At 41.3% G+C, this 18611-nt stretch overlaps 1 protein-coding gene across 1 annotated transcript in view; it reads right to left on the bottom strand.

Annotated features, from left to right (window-relative positions):
• The window catches only part of TET1 (tet methylcytosine dioxygenase 1), a 61323-nt gene that overhangs the window by 13383 nt on the left and 29329 nt on the right, over positions 1 to 18611 (bottom strand). The window contains exons 6-9 of the mRNA XM_014940507.1: positions 11083 to 11291; positions 10035 to 10185; positions 5178 to 5267; positions 4626 to 4763 (exon numbers count right to left, since the gene is read on the bottom strand). Coding sequence (XP_014795993.1) covers positions 4626 to 4763; positions 5178 to 5267; positions 10035 to 10185; positions 11083 to 11291 — 588 coding nt within the window. The remainder of the gene's footprint in view (positions 1 to 4625; positions 4764 to 5177; positions 5268 to 10034; positions 10186 to 11082; positions 11292 to 18611) is intronic.

The following is an 18611-nucleotide window of genomic DNA, read 5'->3' as shown; positions in this document are numbered from 1 at the left end:
TGGAAGGGGTTCTGAAGCCTTGGAATGGGCTGCCCAGGGAAGGGGTTGAGGCACCATCCCTGGAGGTGTTCAAAAGCCGGGTTGACAGAGTGCTTAGAGACATGGTCTAGTGGTGGTTTTTATCAGAGTGAGGTTGATGGTTGGACTAGATGATCTTAAAGGTCCCTTCCAACCTGGACAGTTCTATGATTCTATGATAGCTGCAAAATTAATGTTACTGGGAAAGCAGCTATAAATTAAGGCCCTAGAGCTAAGCTAGCAATTTACAGCTGAAGTAATCTACTAAATGAGAAACACCTGTTTCAAAAGCCAGTCTAATATTCAAATCTGTGTCAAATAGTCCATTTAGAAACTTACAGCTACTGCTGAAAAGTTCAAAGCAACATTTCCCATTGGTGCTGGTACTGTGCTGCAAAGTGACCAAAATGGAACCCAAACATGAGAAAATCGTGGGCTGTTAAAGCCCGTTCACACAACGGAGTTGCATTTCCTGCTGCCGTAAGTGCTTTTCCACAACACGCAGCTAAACCACCCAGGGTGCTCAAAGGCCAAAGAAAACATTGGCCAAGCAGTTTGTTTAGGTTTCCAGTGTGCACGGTGATCAAAACCATTACCTATTCCAGCTTGAGTGATGTCATGGTAAATCTTGCATATTCATAAAACTTGATATATTTATTTATTAAACTTAAAATGCACCCATGAACTCAATGTAATTCCCTCCAGAGGAACACCTGTAGCCACACAGCTCCCAACGCCTTATTCTGAGACTCTTTGATCTGCCTTTGTCCTCCTGAACTTCACAAGTAGCAATGATGTAGCCTTTCCCACTATGTTGTAAGAACAGATGTTTTAAATTCAAGTTTCAGCAAAGCAGTCCAACAGCCTTTCTGTACTTCAAAGGTGGAATCCTGTTTCCTCTACCCATCTTCCCTTTGCAAATGGACAACAGCGATGCCCTTTGGGACTCTGAGATGCTGCTGCATCATCGTTGCTTCCCATTACAAACACCATCAATGCTGCTTTTCTGTTACAGCTGAGACAAACTATGCTGTTTTACCGGCCTGTTACACCCCGAGTCAGTGTGCCTGAGGGGCAGAGAAGGGAACCCCAAGGGGGTCTTCAGGGAGACCTTGTAATGGCCTTCCAGTACCTGAAGGGGCTACAGGAGGGATGGGGAGAGACTCTTGATCAGGGAGTGGAGCGATAGGACGAGGGGTAACAGTTTTAAACTGAAACAGGAGATTTAGACTAGATACTAGAAAGAAATTCTTTGCTGTGAGGGTGGTGAGAGCCTGGCCCAGGTTGCCCAGAGAAGCTGTGGCTGCCCCATCCCTGGAGGGGTTCAAGGCCAGGCTGGATGGGGCTTGGAGCAACCTGGTCTGGTGGGAGGTGTCCCTGCCCAGGGCAGGGGGTTGGAACTGGATGATCTTTAAGGTCCCTTCCAACCCAAACCATTCTGTGATTTTCCTTTTGACCACCAGATACAGAGGAAGGAAGTCCCACCAGATGGCATTTCTGTACCCTACGCTGTAAGGCAGGTACAGCCCACAAAGCACTGTCTGGGAGCTTGCAGGTAACTAGAGTGAACTTCTAACACGTCTCCATTTTCACAATATAAAGAACAGCAACAAAAATTCCCTTCCAACCCCAACCATTCTATGATTTTCCTTTTGACCACCAGGAAGGAAGTCCCACCAGACAGCATTTCTGTACCCTATGCTGTAAGGCGGGTAAGGCCCACAAACCACTGGGACCTCACAGGTGACTAGAGTAAACTTCTAACATGTCTCCATTTTCACAACATAAAGAACAGCAACAAAACCCCTTCCTTTACAGCCCTGTGGGGTTTCTCTTTTCTCCTACTTGCCATTATCTGAACTACCAATTTAAGGATCTAGTACTTCTGTGGCAGGCTGTGGGCACGGTCCAGAAAGCAGCCAAACCATGCAGAGACACTCTGCCACTCACTGCAGGGACCTGCACCAAAAAGCAATGACTTGATGAGCTACAACTCCAGAAATACAGTAAGGTGTTGGAAGAGCAGAGGATTTATTTTTTTTTTAAGCAAACAGTTTGTTGGTGGATTGCTGATTGACACTACTTTGTTCTGCTGCCAATAATAAATTTCATATTGTAGCTGCCCTTGGAATGTAGATTCATCTTTTTCCAGAGTGCCTGCTACAGACTGTGCAGCACCAATGACAACTACTCACCGCAGCCGGTCTCTCTCCTTCCTCAACCCCAGCAAAAAGGGCAACGTGCCCCCCAGGACAAGCAATGCCCCTGTACCTGCTACAGAGCTACCAAAGCCCTCATAAGCCATTCTGTTCTAGTCACGGCAAAGCCCCACATGCCAGGGAGTTAAATGGATTCACACAGGTTTGAAGACAGTGATCCTTCCCAGCTTTTTCAATAAAGAAACGAGAATACTTAGTTTTCACAGACTCCATTAACAACTATAAAGCCTTTATTTGTGCGTTGCTCATTTACAGTCTGGTTTGGTATCCCCAAGGAACACTGCATCCTAACACTGCAATTGTAACCTGCATCAGTGGCCCTTAGGAGGGGGTTAAAAGATGACAAAAGAGTCTGAGTAAAAATGGATTGACTTAAAGGTTCTTAAAAAGCCTCGATTCATAGGCAGAAATTACTTTTTCTTCTTTCACATAAACACGTTAGTTTACACCTCTGTAGAACTGCCAAGTGTTTTCATTCTACTACATTGCAAACTGGGGATTATTAATTTTTATTTTTAGCTGCTTTTCTTCTTCTTACCAAAAAGCAGCTCTGCTAAATCCCGGGTGTGATTCTGCTACCCAGGAATGATGTTCAGCAAATCAAATCTCCCACACTAAGCCTCCATTTTTGTAAGTTCAATGTACTATGCTACCTTCTATCTACAGAAGACATTTCCAAGCCTTTTTTCCCCTACTGCTAACAAAACCGACAGCCTCATTTAGTTTCAGTCACACACAAATAATGCAGCCAGTCATCGATGTCCAGAAAAATACACGAAGGCTCTGCTGAAATTCTGGCAGAGACACAGCAAGGAAATTGTTATCGGCAGCTCATTAGATAATAGATTCCTTTAAGTTTACTGTAAACTCCATGCTTATCATTCAACTGATTTAAGTGTTTTGCTGAACTCACGTCTGTGTCTGGTTTAAGTAATTTAAATAGATTTTGATTTCCCTTTACTTGCAGGGCACTGCGCAGCATTCCTTTTGTGTTTGTGGCAAAAGTGATTCACCAACAACTGGAGTGAGAAAATGGAAAGGTGTCCCTGACGCCATAAGTAGCGGTGACAGAGCTGGCAGCATTCACAAATACAAGCTTATAAGGTATTTATTTTAACCTTTTTAGTCTAGAGAAACTGAAGGCTTTGCAAATAAAGATTTTGTGTCAGAAGAAGGAGGAAGGGAAGAAATCTTAGCAGCACTAACGAGGTGCAAGGTAACAAGTCCACTTTGTACAGACTTTAAACTGTGACTACCATTGAAAAAAATCAAATTAACAAAACACACAAGAAAAATAGTAAAGTTCTGGATGTTTGAGGTTTGTAGGGCAGTGGAAATCACTCCCATTCTGTTTATTACCACATTATCAGAAAATAATCATTTATATACAAGCTGTCACCTCAGGTAGATGTCGTACTTGCACACAGAACATTTTACAGACAAATATTCTTGACTGTTACCTCCAGTGTTGTACCGAGAATGCTAGCTATTTAGAGAGCATTACAGTCCTCTAAATACTAAAAAACCTCAGACTGTCAGTTTTATCTTTTCTCTTTGGAGATTGTCTGTCTTCACAATTACAGCTCAATTTCTAAAAGATCGCTTAACTGGGCAATTCCCAACTGATTGTCTCACTAGTGATCCAGCAAGGTATTTGGTTCAATGACCACATCTAAAACAATGCATTTGTGGGTTTTCTTCTCAGTTTTCATACGTATTTGGTTCAATGACCACATCTAAAACAACACATTTGTGGGTTTTTCTTCTCAGTTTTCATAGTGAGACTTAAAGATCATAATAGACACCTGGCTCCACCACGGTATCATGATCTCTGCTTTCTGATAGTGAGACTTAAAGATCATAATAGACACCTGCCTCCACCACAGTATCATGCTCTCTGACTAGTAACTATACTCACATGAAGCCTGGTAAATGCATACTGCAAGGGAAAGTGGATTTGATGAGAACTGTGCCTCGGGGAGGGTAAATTACTGAGCTTGTTTTAGCTCTTCCTCTACAGAAATCTGCACAGCTCCTCAGGATAATTATTTGCCTTTGAACATCAAAGCTCTGCTGTGAATGCCTTATCTATCTATGGCCAGTGCTCTCCAAAGGGCCTGGGTGTCTAAAAAGAATTAAGGTATTTTGTAGGAAGGATCACTCCCATTGCCTTCCTTCATCTGCTCTGTAATATGATGAACTTAAGTCCTCTGTAGACCAGTAATAAAGATATGCAAATAAAATGGGAATTGATAAATAGGAGCATGCAGTTAATTTCATAATACCTTAAAAAACTTCATGCAAATGTCCCCACTAAATGAAGCAGCATTTTAAAACACAATAATCACCAGAGTAAAGAGTACAAATGAGGAAATCCCATGTACATACCACAGTGCTTCCATTGTGCATGTTGTGTGTGTCCTTATGGGCATGGGCACAGAAGTCTATGCAAGCTGTGACACCAGAGAAGGGCCTCCCGTCCTTGGATCCCAGCCGGCAGTCTGGGCCCATGTGCTCATTTTCCACCTGAAAGGATAAAATAAACTACAGGTACTTGGGACTGAAAGCGAGCAGCTTGGAACCCCGGGGCGACAACTGCATCTGTCAGAATAAATTTTCCTGTGAAACTGGATGTCAACGAGATGATCACCTCACCCAAAATCAAAATGTCTTTAAATAATAAAACCATTTTATTTACAGTACTAACTGTAAGCTTTTTACAAATGCACGGCTCAGGGCATAACTTAACCATCAGCTGAACTAAGGAAGGTGCAGTATTTTAAAGCTAACAAGCACCCACTGTAAGTTACCAGGGGAATTCACCACATCTGTGAGCTCTGCAGCTTCTACCCATGAACACACTTTGGGGTTTCATCTTGTTTTCAAGCTACGCTGCCTGTTCAGAGCTACAGCTGCACTAGCTCAATGTCACACACCTACCTGGTTCTGGAAAGCTTCAGGAGCAAGCTTTTTATAAACCGGAGCCACATCGGTAGCTAAAGTTTGCAAATTGTTTTCAAGAAGTTCCTCCTGTAGAGAAAGGTGACATTTAGAACGCTGTAATCTGCTTGAAAAGAACTTAATCCAGTTTAGAGACGCCTGACAAATCAGCCTCTATCTTACAGTTTGTTAATCTGACTTCTGTTCTGTTGCCCTTTGTCACCAACCATAAATAAGCCTAATTTTGCATGATTAAAATACCATAATTGTTTAATATAAGTCAACCAAATAAAAATGGAGGATATCTGCTCAGCCAAGAAACCCAACACACAAGGAACTAATTTCTGCATCACTTCCCCTTCCCGATACATAGACAGTCAAAGAATAAGGTAACATCTAGGAGAGAAAAATTGAGCAGAGATGGAACCCCAGGTCCTCCTTCAGTGTTTTGCTTACAGGGCCTTAATTTATGTCAATAGAGCCCTGCTAAAGAATCCTAGGTTTCTGCCTTCTGTTCATTGTATCCATAACTCCCAATAGCATTTAACACTCATTTCAGCTCCTGGGGGAAGAGGTGTGTTTCTAACATTGCAACAGAACTCTTACTAGGAACATTTGATAAGTATTTTGTTCTTTAGAGGTGCAAAACTCAGGACTTTATGGAAATAGCTACTAGGTTAGGAAGTTAATATTTGTTCCCTTGGGGTAAACCACATAAAGGTGACAGTAGCTAGGTGGGCTTCTACGGCAGTGTAATGTTTAAGCTCTTATTTATAGAAACAATCCCCAAATTATTTTCCTAAATTTTTGCTTTTCCAGGAAAATCACCAATCAACAGGGAAAGAAAAGGGTGGTGACAGAACTCCCTACTTTGTTTTCCTCCAAGGGCCAGGCTTTGAGACACAACTGCAGCTTCAGTTTTGCATGCTGTATGGTGGCAAAAAATAACAGCTTATTTCATTTTCTTTAATAAACCCCAAAACACACTCATCACCATATATTGTGAACGCTAATGTATATAAACATATATATGGATACTTTCATGTTTTTCAATGTGGTGTTACATTACAAATTGATACTGTATTTTTAACTCATACTACAGCCAGTTTATTAATTCTTTATCACGACCACAAGTTTTTCTGAACTGCATTGAAGGTAACACATCCTTAATTATCTATCCTATATACTATTCTTACCTAGGAATATTATACCCTTAACCTCATCTCACTCCATCCAGTGCCTCAAATGATCCAAATCTTTCTGGACTTCGAACTATCTTCTTAATTTGCTCTACCTCCTAGCTTTATGTCATCTGCAAAATCATCAATATCCAGTATTTAGCTAAACGAAGTATCTGCTAGAAAAATTAATGACAAAACCAAATGAAGAGAAAAGTTATTTACCAGTAATTTAATTTCTTTGCGATGCACTGACAGCCTGCACCACTGTCACCTCCAGCTGGAGGCCTCTGCACCGCGGTTGCCCGAGGAGCACACGATCCCCTCACAGGCAACGCAGTTGTGGGGGAGCTGTGTGCCCTGCAGCCCCCATCCCCTCTCAGCTGCACAATCCCAAGAGGCTTGAAAACAGCTTCCATGGAAAAGGGGGAACATAAGGGAATGCGCTTTCAGATCACGGATCTAGGAAATGTCCTCCTGAAGCAATCTTGCTCTTTTAGGCAGTTGCTTTTACACTGTGGTAGAAGGCGTTCTCCTTCAAAAAACATACAGGTTGGCCTGTCAAGTGAAGAGGCCACACCAGGCAGCTCTCTCGAGTGGGGCATCACTTCTAGACCCTGCAAGGAATGCCCTTGTGCTTGACCAAGTGTTCACATGGAGCTCAGGGTGGCCATTAGACAGACTCAGAGAAACTGACACCACCAACAGAGCTTGCAGTCTCACAGAGCGTATTCTGACCAAAGGCAGATCTATTTGAGCTCTATATTGAGATCTGGCACAGCCTAATATTTCATTAGACACCACAAATGAAGGCTGCCGCCTGTGCTGATTCCCCAGCTAATGTTATTAAAAATGTAAGAACCCTTCAGAGACAGCAGAACGCTCCGTGCACAGCATTGTGCAGGGGGAGAACCTAAAAAACAGGGTCACAGAGCATGGAAAAGCACAAGGGCAAAGGAACGGGATTTGTAAACTGAAGAAATGCCCAATAAGCACATTTTTCTGTGAACTGAAAACTTATAAAACTAATTCCCTCTTGAGACAAGCAGAGCTCTCTTCAGCTTGTACTGCCTTAGTTGTGTATTCAGTGAGAAGGGCAGAAGGGCCACCTGTCCTCACTCCTGCTGAGGCAGAAGTTCTCCACGTTAAGCGCCGGTGAAGTCTGTGAATGCTCAGCACAAGGGGACAGCACAACGCAGAGGAGACTGAGGGACTTGCACTCGGGCACATACACACAAAAGATGCCTCATCAGTTCTTTCAGGGAAAACTTGGACTTGGCAGGAATATTTAACTCCAGTGAATCAAATGACATCTCCCATTTCCTAGAAGCAACCCACATCTCACATTGTGTGTATGTACAGGTGTGTACACCACACATTAAAAAAGTGCAAGAACACCTCTGCTACTGTCTGGACTTCAACCAGCTCCAACCAGGTCTCTCCTGCAGCTGGCAGCCGTGGAGTTCAGGAGCTGAGAAAGATTATGGGCAGAGTAACCCAAATGGAGACCGAGGTAAGCACCTGCCCAATGGTACATGTCTCTTAAAGCGTACCAGGCGTGCTGGGAAAGATATGGCACTTTTATCTAAGAGTTCCACAGGGAAATGGTGTGAGAGACACCTGCAATCAGAACAAAAAGGCACTTCCTAGTTACCCTGAGGAATGTGTGTTCATCAGGCAGCAGTTAGCAGTTCGTAACACCTTCATTCCTTCTCCATCAATGTACCTTCCCATGGAAAAAGCTGATTTGGTTGGGTTACTTTAGAGGCTCGTTACTTCATAAAATCCACCACTGTATTTTCTGTGCTCTCGGCTTTATGCGGTCACTAACACTCACACACAGCAATTACAGCAGCATTTCACTGCAGGTTAAAAAAGAACCATACTGTCCATAGAAAAAACCAGCTTATTCGAGGTGGCTGCGAGAAGCCCAGGCTGTCAGCTGGTGAGACAGCGTGTGAGAGCAGCGCGACACAAGGTACAAAGTCTTCCACGACAAGGCAAAAGGACTGAACCTGAGGTGCAGCCCTGGTGCCTCAAAAAACCCTCTAGCTGTAATTCATACATAGAAAAAATTAGCATTTCATCCAGAGTTATGGAGAGGAGCTAAATATCCTTAAAAAAAAAAAAAAAAAAAGGTATTTAAGGACAATTTTAGGGTAGTTAAATGCACAGTAAATGCCGAAGTTTTCATACAATGGGAAAATTTTAAACACTACAGTTACAAAACGTTTAGTTGGGTGCCTCTGTGCTCAGCTGTGCATACGTGTAAGAGAGAAGGGGTGGATACCCATAGATTCCATTTCTAGTTCTGAAAAAACACTGGAATAAATGTTTGGAGGAAAACAATACAATAAAATACGTAAAATAAATCTTACTTGTTTAGGGTCATCAGTGAGAAGCCTGAATTTCCTGGGGTTTTTGCTTCTGGCAAATTTACAGCCATTGAAATACATACTCCACGAACAGCCAAACGAGAACGACGCTCCACAAGTTTCTGGATCAAGTCCTTGACACGCACAAGTCCGACTATGGAAGGAAATAAAGACACGTCAAGTCAGCTGACAACGCAGCTCTTCTTTTCTTCTTTCTTTTTAAGTCAATGCTAAGTCAGCTGACAACGCAGCTCTTCTTTTCTTCTTCTTCTTTCTTTTTAAGTCAATGCTGGTACACCACACATTAAAAAAGTGCAAGAACACCTCTGCTACTGTCTGGACTTCAACCAGCTCCAACCAGGTCTCTCCTGCAGCTGGCAGCCGTGGAGTTCAGGAGCTGAGAAAGATTATGGGCAGAGTAACCCAAATGGAGACCGAGGTAAGCACCTGCCCAATGGTACATGTCTCTTAAAGCGTACCAGGCGTGCTGGGAAAGATATGGCACTTTTATCTAAGAGTTCCACAGGGAAATGGTGTGAGAGACACCTGCAATCAGAACAAAAAGGCACTTCCTAGTTACCCTGAGGAATGTGTGTTCATCAGGCAGCAGTTAGCAGTTCGTAACACCTTCATTCCTTCTCCATCAATGTACCTTCCCATGGAAAAAGCTGATTTGGTTGGGTTACTTTAGAGGCTCGTTACTTCATAAAATCCACCACTGTATTTTCTGTGCTCTCGGCTTTATGCGGTCACTAACACTCACACACAGCAATTACAGCAGCATTTCACTGCAGGTTAAAAAAGAACCATACTGTCCATAGAAAAAACCAGCTTATTCGAGGTGGCTGCGAGAAGCCCAGGCTGTCAGCTGGTGAGACAGCGTGTGAGAGCAGCGCGACACAAGGTACAAAGTCTTCCACGACAAGGCAAAAGGACTGAACCTGAGGTGCAGCCCTGGTGCCTCAAAAAACCCTCTAGCTGTAATTCATACATAGAAAAAATTAGCATTTCATCCAGAGTTATGGAGAGGAGCTAAATATCCTTAAAAAAAAAAAAAAAAAAAGGTATTTAAGGACAATTTTAGGGTAGTTAAATGCACAGTAAATGCCGAAGTTTTCATACAATGGGAAAATTTTAAACACTACAGTTACAAAACGTTTAGTTGGGTGCCTCTGTGCTCAGCTGTGCATACGTGTAAGAGAGAAGGGGTGGATACCCATAGATTCCATTTCTAGTTCTGAAAAATCACTGGAATAAATGTTTGGAGGAAAACAATACAATAAAATACGTAAAATAAATCTTACTTGTTTAGGGTCATCAGTGAGAAGCCTGAATTTCCTGGGGTTTTTGCTTCTGGCAAATTTACAGCCATTGAAATACATACTCCACGAACAGCCAAACGAGAACGACGCTCCACAAGTTTCTGGATCAAGTCCTTGACACGCACAAGTCCGACTATGGAAGGAAATAAAGACACGTCAAGTCAGCTGACAACGCAGCTCTTCTTTTCTTCTTTCTTTTTAAGTCAATGCTATTTGCCATTTCTTTTATAATACATAGCATAACAACACAGGAATTTATAAAACACAGGGTTTAAGCAGATACTTTCTGTTAAGGAAACATTTATGTGTAGGGACTGACAGCTATATAAACATACGCATGCTGCTGGATTTTGACTTCATCAGCTGGATAAAATTCTTATCCAAGAAAATACCACTCCTACTAAAGGCTACCCCTAAATCCAATAATAATGTTGTTACGTGCAGCAAACACCATTAGCTCCAAATTGATCCAACTTTCAAAGTGGAACAACCCCACTGAGCCCGACCCTTCGACAACACGAGCATTAGATTCAGGTCCTGCACACCTATGACGAGTCTGCTTAAATGCCGGCTGCACAAAAATCAGCACAAAGGCAGCACTGCCACAGAGCCTCAGCTGCAATATACCACCTACTCAATTCAACTAAATTCCTCTCATAGAGACAAAGATCCTAATTTTGACTGTTCCATCTTTCATTTATTTAGAAAAGTCATGCATCACCTTCTTTGCAGGCCTTTAGCACGGCCGCGTGTGCAAAGGGCACACTGAATGTCTTGGGCAGCACGTGCAAAGCCAGGAGAGAGGTTCATTGCCACCCCTGTCCCTGGGCGTAGCGTGTACAGCCACCACTGAGAGCCTGGACTCTGGGAAAAACCAGGAACTAAGTTTTATGCTGAAATGACACCTAGTGGTTTGTAATTCTAAATGAGCTTTTGCAGATTTATTAGTCTTCCTATCGAATTCTCAAGTTATTTATGGCAGAACATTCAAAAGGCAACACGACAGTCTTTTAATAGTAAAGTCACTTACTCTTCATTTAACGCACACCTCCGGCTGGTGGGACAGCCATATTTTCTGAGACTCTGTGTCAGCTCCTTGTAGAGCGTGTCAGCCAGGAGGTGAGGGATCCCTTCCCAGGCCAGGATGAGGATCACGATGACGGCGGTTTGGCAGTGGTGTCCTGCACGCTGACGTACCAAGCACAGCAACTTCTCCTCATCGCTACTCCTTCGTATCACCTGGAAGAATCATTTTGTTTATTCTTTGATAGGTGCAGGAAACACGTCATGTGTTACTCTTCTCTAGGGCACATAAGGCCTGGAAGAGTAAGAAATGCTGCTGCCCAGAGAACGTCCATCAGCAAGTAGGGTGGCAACAGCATCACACACCGGTGTCGGACAGGGTTTTGTATTGCCTTTTAACCTGTAGAAGAAGTGGCAGTACATTTTATAGGAGGAGGAATATCTTACATGTTCTACACAAACAATAAAAAAGATGGATTAAAAGGGAAATAGCCACTAGAAGGAAATAATAATCTGAGGCAACAGATCCACTGAGAACCTAACAGTTACCGTGAAAATAATAGGGAAAACACACTGCCAAACCCCAGACTGCAGGTACATAAAAGCACACGTGGATGGATACCACAGCTACGTATCAGCACATGAAATGATTCCCACCCTTATGAGGTAAGATGAGAAGAAAGCAATGAAAATAAACTCTGTTCTTAGTGAAGGAAACAACAAGATTTTTCAGAACATATCCCTAGACAACCTATATTAAAGTTCTTAGCAGAGTGCCAAATTGTTTTACTAGACTGCATGATATGCAAAGCAATCTTTGTCAACCTTATCCATAAAACAAAGACTAACACAATATGGAACAGTACAATATATAACTGAACTTTAAAAAAAAAAAAAAAAAGAAAAAAGCTAGACAGCCCTACTGCCACATATTTAGGTTTTCATCACAATCTGAAATGAAGTTGCATTGTAAGAAGACCCAAAAAAGGCATTAAAACTAGGCAATACAAGAACATAATCTTTTAAAATATGTATCTATTCTTCAAATGTATTTTAGTCAGCAGAGCCTGCACGAGGCCTCCAACAAAGGTCTCCCTCCTCCCTCCCTCAGCATCAAGCTTCCTGCAGCACAGGGGGGACATATAAAATTTGGTTTTGAAAATGATGAAAATAATGAGCAGTTCCAACACCTACTCATAAATCATGAGCCATTCCAACACCTTTTGGAGACAAGATTTGCCAGCTGATTTGTATGTTCTTCACAGTCTGAGGAAACATTCAGGGACTTGCTCTGTTTGTTACATATTTAACTTAATATTTGGCATCTTAGTGTAAACAATGGGTACACTGGGAATTACAGCTGCAAACTTTCAATAGCAAATAAATACGAGTTTTAAATTATTGCATAAAAATGATTATTAATAAATTGTATTATCATCGTATTCTCTGTGGCTGTGAGTGTACTGATTCCATTTGCCTTACTGAGGAGGACACTGTCAAATGCATGCTGAAAATAAAAGCATAAAGTGAACTAAAATGTAAGCTGAGATTTTACATATGCTGCTCTCCTGATGACATCATTAAGACAGTTTTGCTGTCGTATGAATTTAACAAGTGTGATGATTCCATAAAGTAAATAGGGGAGGGGAGGCAGTTAAAACACTGTATGGTTTGGGGATGTTTAAGGGTGAAAAGGCCTTGGAACCATCCCCAGTAATTTCACACTGCAGAAAGTGGAATAGAAATAAACTGGAGACAGCTAAAGAGTAACTGAAGAAATGATCAGTCAACAAAAGCCTCACTGCATCCGTTACTTAGAAAAACAGTAAGAAATCTGATCTGTAAGCACATGGGGCAAAATATCGATAAGCTTCTAGTCATGTTTTGGATTGCACCAATTACTCAGATAAACACAAGCTCAGTAACAAAAGCAAACACAGTCAGTTTTACTTTTCCTTAATATGTGTATGCATATAATGCAATATTAATATAGTTTATTGTAGAGTTAAAAATCTATTTGATGTAGCCAGGCATTGGAAAACAAATGACAGGTTGGAAATCAGTGGAGTTACATCAGTGTTAATGTAACTGAGAAGTTGCCAAGTCAAGAAGTGCAGTGGCAGTTTCCCCCATGAGAAAAACTGTTAAATCCTCAGGAATGACAGGGTGTTTGTGCTGCTGGATTTACTCCATAGCTTTCAGCTGTCCTGCTCAAATGTGCTTTTCCGTGTACAGAGTTGTGGTATTGCTGTGGGTTTGTTGTTATTACAAAAGGAGGCTCTGTTTGTTGCTGCTTTGAGGATGTCAGCCGCAGCACGTGAAGGGGCGGTTTATGTGGAGAAGCAACACATCTCCAGCTCTGTCACCGTCACTCCACTTTCTCTGCAACTGTATTTATCAAGTGAGTTTTACCTATCATTTCCGTGGCCATTAGTTCCAGCTCACAAGTCCTTCCTGCTCTTTATGATACCTGTCCCTCCTCTTCATTATCCTGAACAGCTTTGTACCATCAGCAGTTTGTCTCCCACCTTTTTCAAATAATTTCTGAACGTACTGAACAGCATCGGTAAAGTTACGCTATCGATAAAACCTGCTTTGTCTGTCCAAGTGCTTGAGCTCTACTTACTTGATTTATCTCTTTTAGATTGTTGAAAAAACTGTCTCAACCCTTGGCAGGAGCTCTAGAACAAGGCATCAGTACACTGTGAATAAAAATTACTGGATGTCCTTAAACATAAGCCAGTCTATCTATCTAAATTAGCACGTACATGACTTACATGAGTAGCTACAAGTCAGACTGCAGAAGCTGAGCACTCAGCATACCAGATGCTGAATTACCACATGGATGAGAAATTACATTCCAGTTTAGGATCCCCAGAATAGCTGTGTTAACTCTGACGTGATATAAACCAGACACCAACAGCAAACAGTACAAAATTTTAATTGCGAGTTAAATACACTGTTATAAATGACTGGATTAAAAAAGAAAAAAAAAAAAAAAAAAAAAAAAAAAAAAAAAAAAAAAAAAAAAAAAAAAAGGAACAAAAAGCTCCTTTTTAGGTTTATTTCATCTCCATGTGGTTCCACTGCAATACTCCCTCCATCCCAGTCTGAATTTCTTCAGTAAAATAGCTGTGTTGCCTTTGCAGGGTATCAGTAGTTGATTTTAAAGTCAGAACACAGCTTGATGGATCACTGCAATTTCCTGAAACAGGCAACTCATTTAGAACAGTCTGGCTCCAAGTTTTCTTGGAGTCCTCCCTACATAAGACAAGATTCTCTACTAAACTACAATTCCATAATAATCTAGACCAGGGAAAATTGAGAGCACGGTGCTGTTAAAACCCGCTGCTGGTCCAGCAGGTGATGCTGTGTTACAGACAGCAGTAGAAACATTCTTGTTTGCCACAGGAGTGAGTCTGCCCTAATATTGCTTAATTCACCCATACACACACATTAAACCACATTAAACTCTTTTCTTACTGGAAAAATGTTATATCCTTTTATTTTCAGCATGTCTAAGAGATTTTAAAATAGAAATAAATCCCACTTCCCTAAATTGTCTCTTCTCAAGTATTAGCACACTACATCAAACGAGTTAGCACAGAACAGTTACCATCAACCACAATAATGTGAAGTTACTTAACTATTTTTACAGATTTATCCCCAAAGTGTGATGCCTGCAATTATCTGCAAACACCTTTTTTTTTTTTTTAAGTTGCTGCTGGAAGTGGCATTGTCCTGTTTACAAACAGACTACAGCACATATAAGTTGATTTTTCTGTAATCATGCAATACTGCAGAATCATGCAAAACTTCTATAATTCTGCAATAGTGCAGAAATGAGGACAGAACTCAAGTCTTGGCTCCCAGTGCCCTCGTACCCTCCTTGCTCCCTCAGACTTCCCTTTCTGTTACGCTGCAGGCAATGGCAAACTGCACTTCGTAGATGGATGACAATTAGAATCTGCTCTCTCAGTTTGTTGAGGTATCTCATTTGTTTTAGTGATAACAGCAACTTAAATGCTTGCTCTTTTATAACACTTAACTTCGTTTACCTTAACATAGCCTTTTTGTTTCATGTTTACCTTATTAAAATATTTGAGTAGTTCATCATAATTAACAGTATTAAAACACTTATTTACTCTGGAAACCATGTCAAGTTTCTAATAATTTTGAATCTCAAAGTATTGCAGCACTTAACAAAGAACAGCTTTACTTTGTATAACACTACAAACATTTTCATCCAAAATAAACTCCTCCAATTCTGTTTTTAGCAGGTATGCCTCCTCGCAAACAGGGAAAATCGTGCCTGCACTGCTGTAGCACCTGCTACACACAGTAACCCAACCTATTACAACATTATGGCAAGGAAGCCATGCTCACTGTCCCAAAAGATAAACAAAGCCTCTACCAACCACCCTCTCCATGTGTCAAAATTAATTTCCTTTCAGACCTCTCCTGTGGAGAACATCATTTCATCATACAGACGGCTTAATAAATGAAATCTTGAAGTACAGTAAGCTATTTAAAGCAGAATGGAGCTGCATATTCTCCTTAAACCTGTGGTCATGGGACAGTGAGTCTAGAATTTGACCTCCAGGGACAGGGCATCCACAGCTTCCCTGAGCAACCTATTAGAGGGTCTCGTCATCCTCACAGCAAAGAATTTCTTCCTAATATCTAATCTAAATCTACCCTCTTCCATTTTGATCCTTAAACCTGTGGTCATGGGACAGTGAGTCTAGAATTTGACCTTGAACCACCTCCAGGGACAGGGCATCCACAGCTTCCCTGAGCAACCTATTAGAGGGTCTCGTCATCCTCACAGCAAAGAATTTCTTCCTAATATCTAATCTAAATCTCCCCTCTTCCATTTTGAAACCCTCATCCTATCACTACACTCCCTGATAAAGAGTCCCTCCCCACCTTTTCTGTAGGCCCCCTTTAGATACTCATTCATCAGTTCATTTTCTTTACTAAAATTACACATCTCTCCTAATACTAACAATTACTTAATACATAGAGAGCCTAGAAGCTGAAGTAACTTCTCCATTATCTTGCTTTTTCAATTCCCAATTTCAAGCACTTTCTCAACTCAAGCTAAAATAGGAAACTGAAAAAAAATCATCTTGTCTGCATCCGCAGAAGGATCTGTTGTTATTATGGCTTGTGCAGCACCTAAACTATAGTTTCTGGTATTTAGCTCCAAATTCTTATCAGTTCAGTGATGTATAAAGTCTTGGTTATAGCAGTAGGTTATCTAAGAATTACTTTTAAAAAACTGACTAATTTCAGTGGTTAATGTTAGGCTCAGGTCTGAACAGGACTGTAATTTGATTTTAACTATATTTTTAAAGTATCTGTAATTGGGTTACTCATTTTTAATCTATGTTAGGCTCAGGTCTGAACAGGACTGTAATTTGAATTTTAACTATATTTTAAAAGTATTTGTAATTGGGTTTTTTACTCATTTTTAATCCACCCCTATTCTTTATGTATCCTACTAATATACAACCAACACTACAGAAAAGATAATAAAGATCTGTCAAGTGACAAATACAAAACCTTATCAGAGAAGATAAGGCTCAAGATGCAAAACCTGCTTCTGCTGTGTTCACAAAGGAGAAGTTTGGGAAGATTCCTATGTCAGAAACCTTATTCTCAGGGGACAGTCTAGGACTTTTTCCCTGCAGTCAAAGCCCTAGCAAAAGTGGTTATAAGACAATAGTGTCAAAAAAACCCCAAAACAAACCACCACAACCCCCACTAAACAGTAGCAATTTGCCAAGATGGTATCCACCAAAGAAACTCAAGGATGATCAACTGAAGTATTAAATGTGATGTGCACTCTCTTGATTTACAATACATTAGATTTGATTTAGAATACATCAACTGAAGTATTAAATGTGATGTGCACTGTCTTGATTTAGAATACATTAGTACCAGAGGGCCTGAAGATGAACAACAGAATACCACTTTGTAAAAGTGGTAGAAGAAAGACGTTGATTCAGTGATCGCCTAAGCCTGGTACTTGTGTGGGGCAAAGCGGTGATCACGCAGGAAGCGTGATGCACAAGGAAAAGTAAAATAAACTTTTCCTGAGGCAAAGTAACAGCTCAATCTTACTGCAGGCCTTTCTAGATTTCCAAACGCCATTCAGTAAGGTCCCTTTCATAAAGGCTCTTAAAAAACCCCTAATGTGTCTTGGGACAAATCAAAAGACCACACATGAATAATTGGTGAAAAGACATGAAACAAAGGCTGGTATGTCTCCAGTGGGAGCTCTGTAGAACTCTGTTCAAGCCTGGGCTCTTCAGTATGTTTGTTAAGGGTAAATAAAAGGATGACAACATTTGTTGATGACACTAAGCAATCCAGAGTAGTGAAGACAAGCACAATCTGCAAACAAATGAAGGAGGAGCATACTGCTGAGCTGGCAGTAAAATGGCAGATAAAAGTCACTGTAGATGTGTGTATTTAATGCACATGGCGAAAACAATTCTATTTTTAGACAGAGATGGCCTCTGAGTTGGCCATTACCATGCAGGAATGAGAACCTGGCATAATGATAGAAAGCACTATGAAAATGCCAAATCACTGCTCTGCAACAGAGCAAAAAAAAGCAAAAACAACTGCTAAGAATTACTGGGAATAGACCCTGCCTCCAGCTCTGGGAACCACAGAGTTATGAATTCCTGGAAACTAAGTGAGTCTTCTGGGAGGCAAGTGCCCTGCTCTTACACCTTTCTGCTACCAGTCAGCGCTGGAGACGGGAGATGGGCAAGAACAACCTCTGCCCTGACCTGGCTGGTTTTATTGCTTCTTATCTTTAATTCAGAGCTGGACCCTTAAAAATTACATTGCAACTCTGAATAAAGACAGCAATGATAGTTTAGCTGATCCAATGTCGACAAAACCCAGAAGAAACCCCTAGGAAATAGGTTTAATCCAGAAAATATTAAGACCCAAAGCGGCCCTCTGAGGTCAGGAACATGTATCCTTTGACTCCAGTGCAGCAGGATGATGCCTACAGTGAGTTACTCACAAAAAACTCATACAGTCATAAACTATTTTGCACAAACTGAGGTAATTGCAATTTACCATCAGACATACTAGGAGAAGAGGTAATGGCCTCAAGTTATGCCAGGGGAGGTTTAGATATCAGGAAAAAATTATTACACTGAAAGGGTTAACAAGCATTGGAACAGGCCGCCCAGGGAAGCGGTGGAAATGTCCTCCCTGGAGGTCTTTAAAAGCCAGGTAGTCGTACTGCTTAAGAGATATGGTTTAGTGATGGTTTTTGTCAGTGTTAGGTTGATGCTTGGACTTGATGATCCAAAAGGCGCCTTCCAACCCAGGAAATTCTGCAATTCTGTATTGAGAGCAGAAAAAACAAAACCCCAAACACCACATCTGTTACCAGCTTAAGCACTGATCATCAATGGGGCCAGTGAGTCAAGTCACTTATCAGTGGCTGGTTACAGGGGATGCACAGTAACATGAAACTTTTTATTGTGTGAATGGGTTACTAAG

Source organism: Calidris pugnax, unplaced genomic scaffold (genome assembly GCF_001431845.1).
Source record: "Calidris pugnax isolate Ruff unplaced genomic scaffold, ASM143184v1 scaffold39, whole genome shotgun sequence".
NCBI lineage: Eukaryota > Metazoa > Chordata > Aves > Charadriiformes > Scolopacidae > Calidris > Calidris pugnax.
Note: the sequence above shows the minus strand (reverse complement) of the source record. Positions and strands in the feature narration are given on the sequence as shown.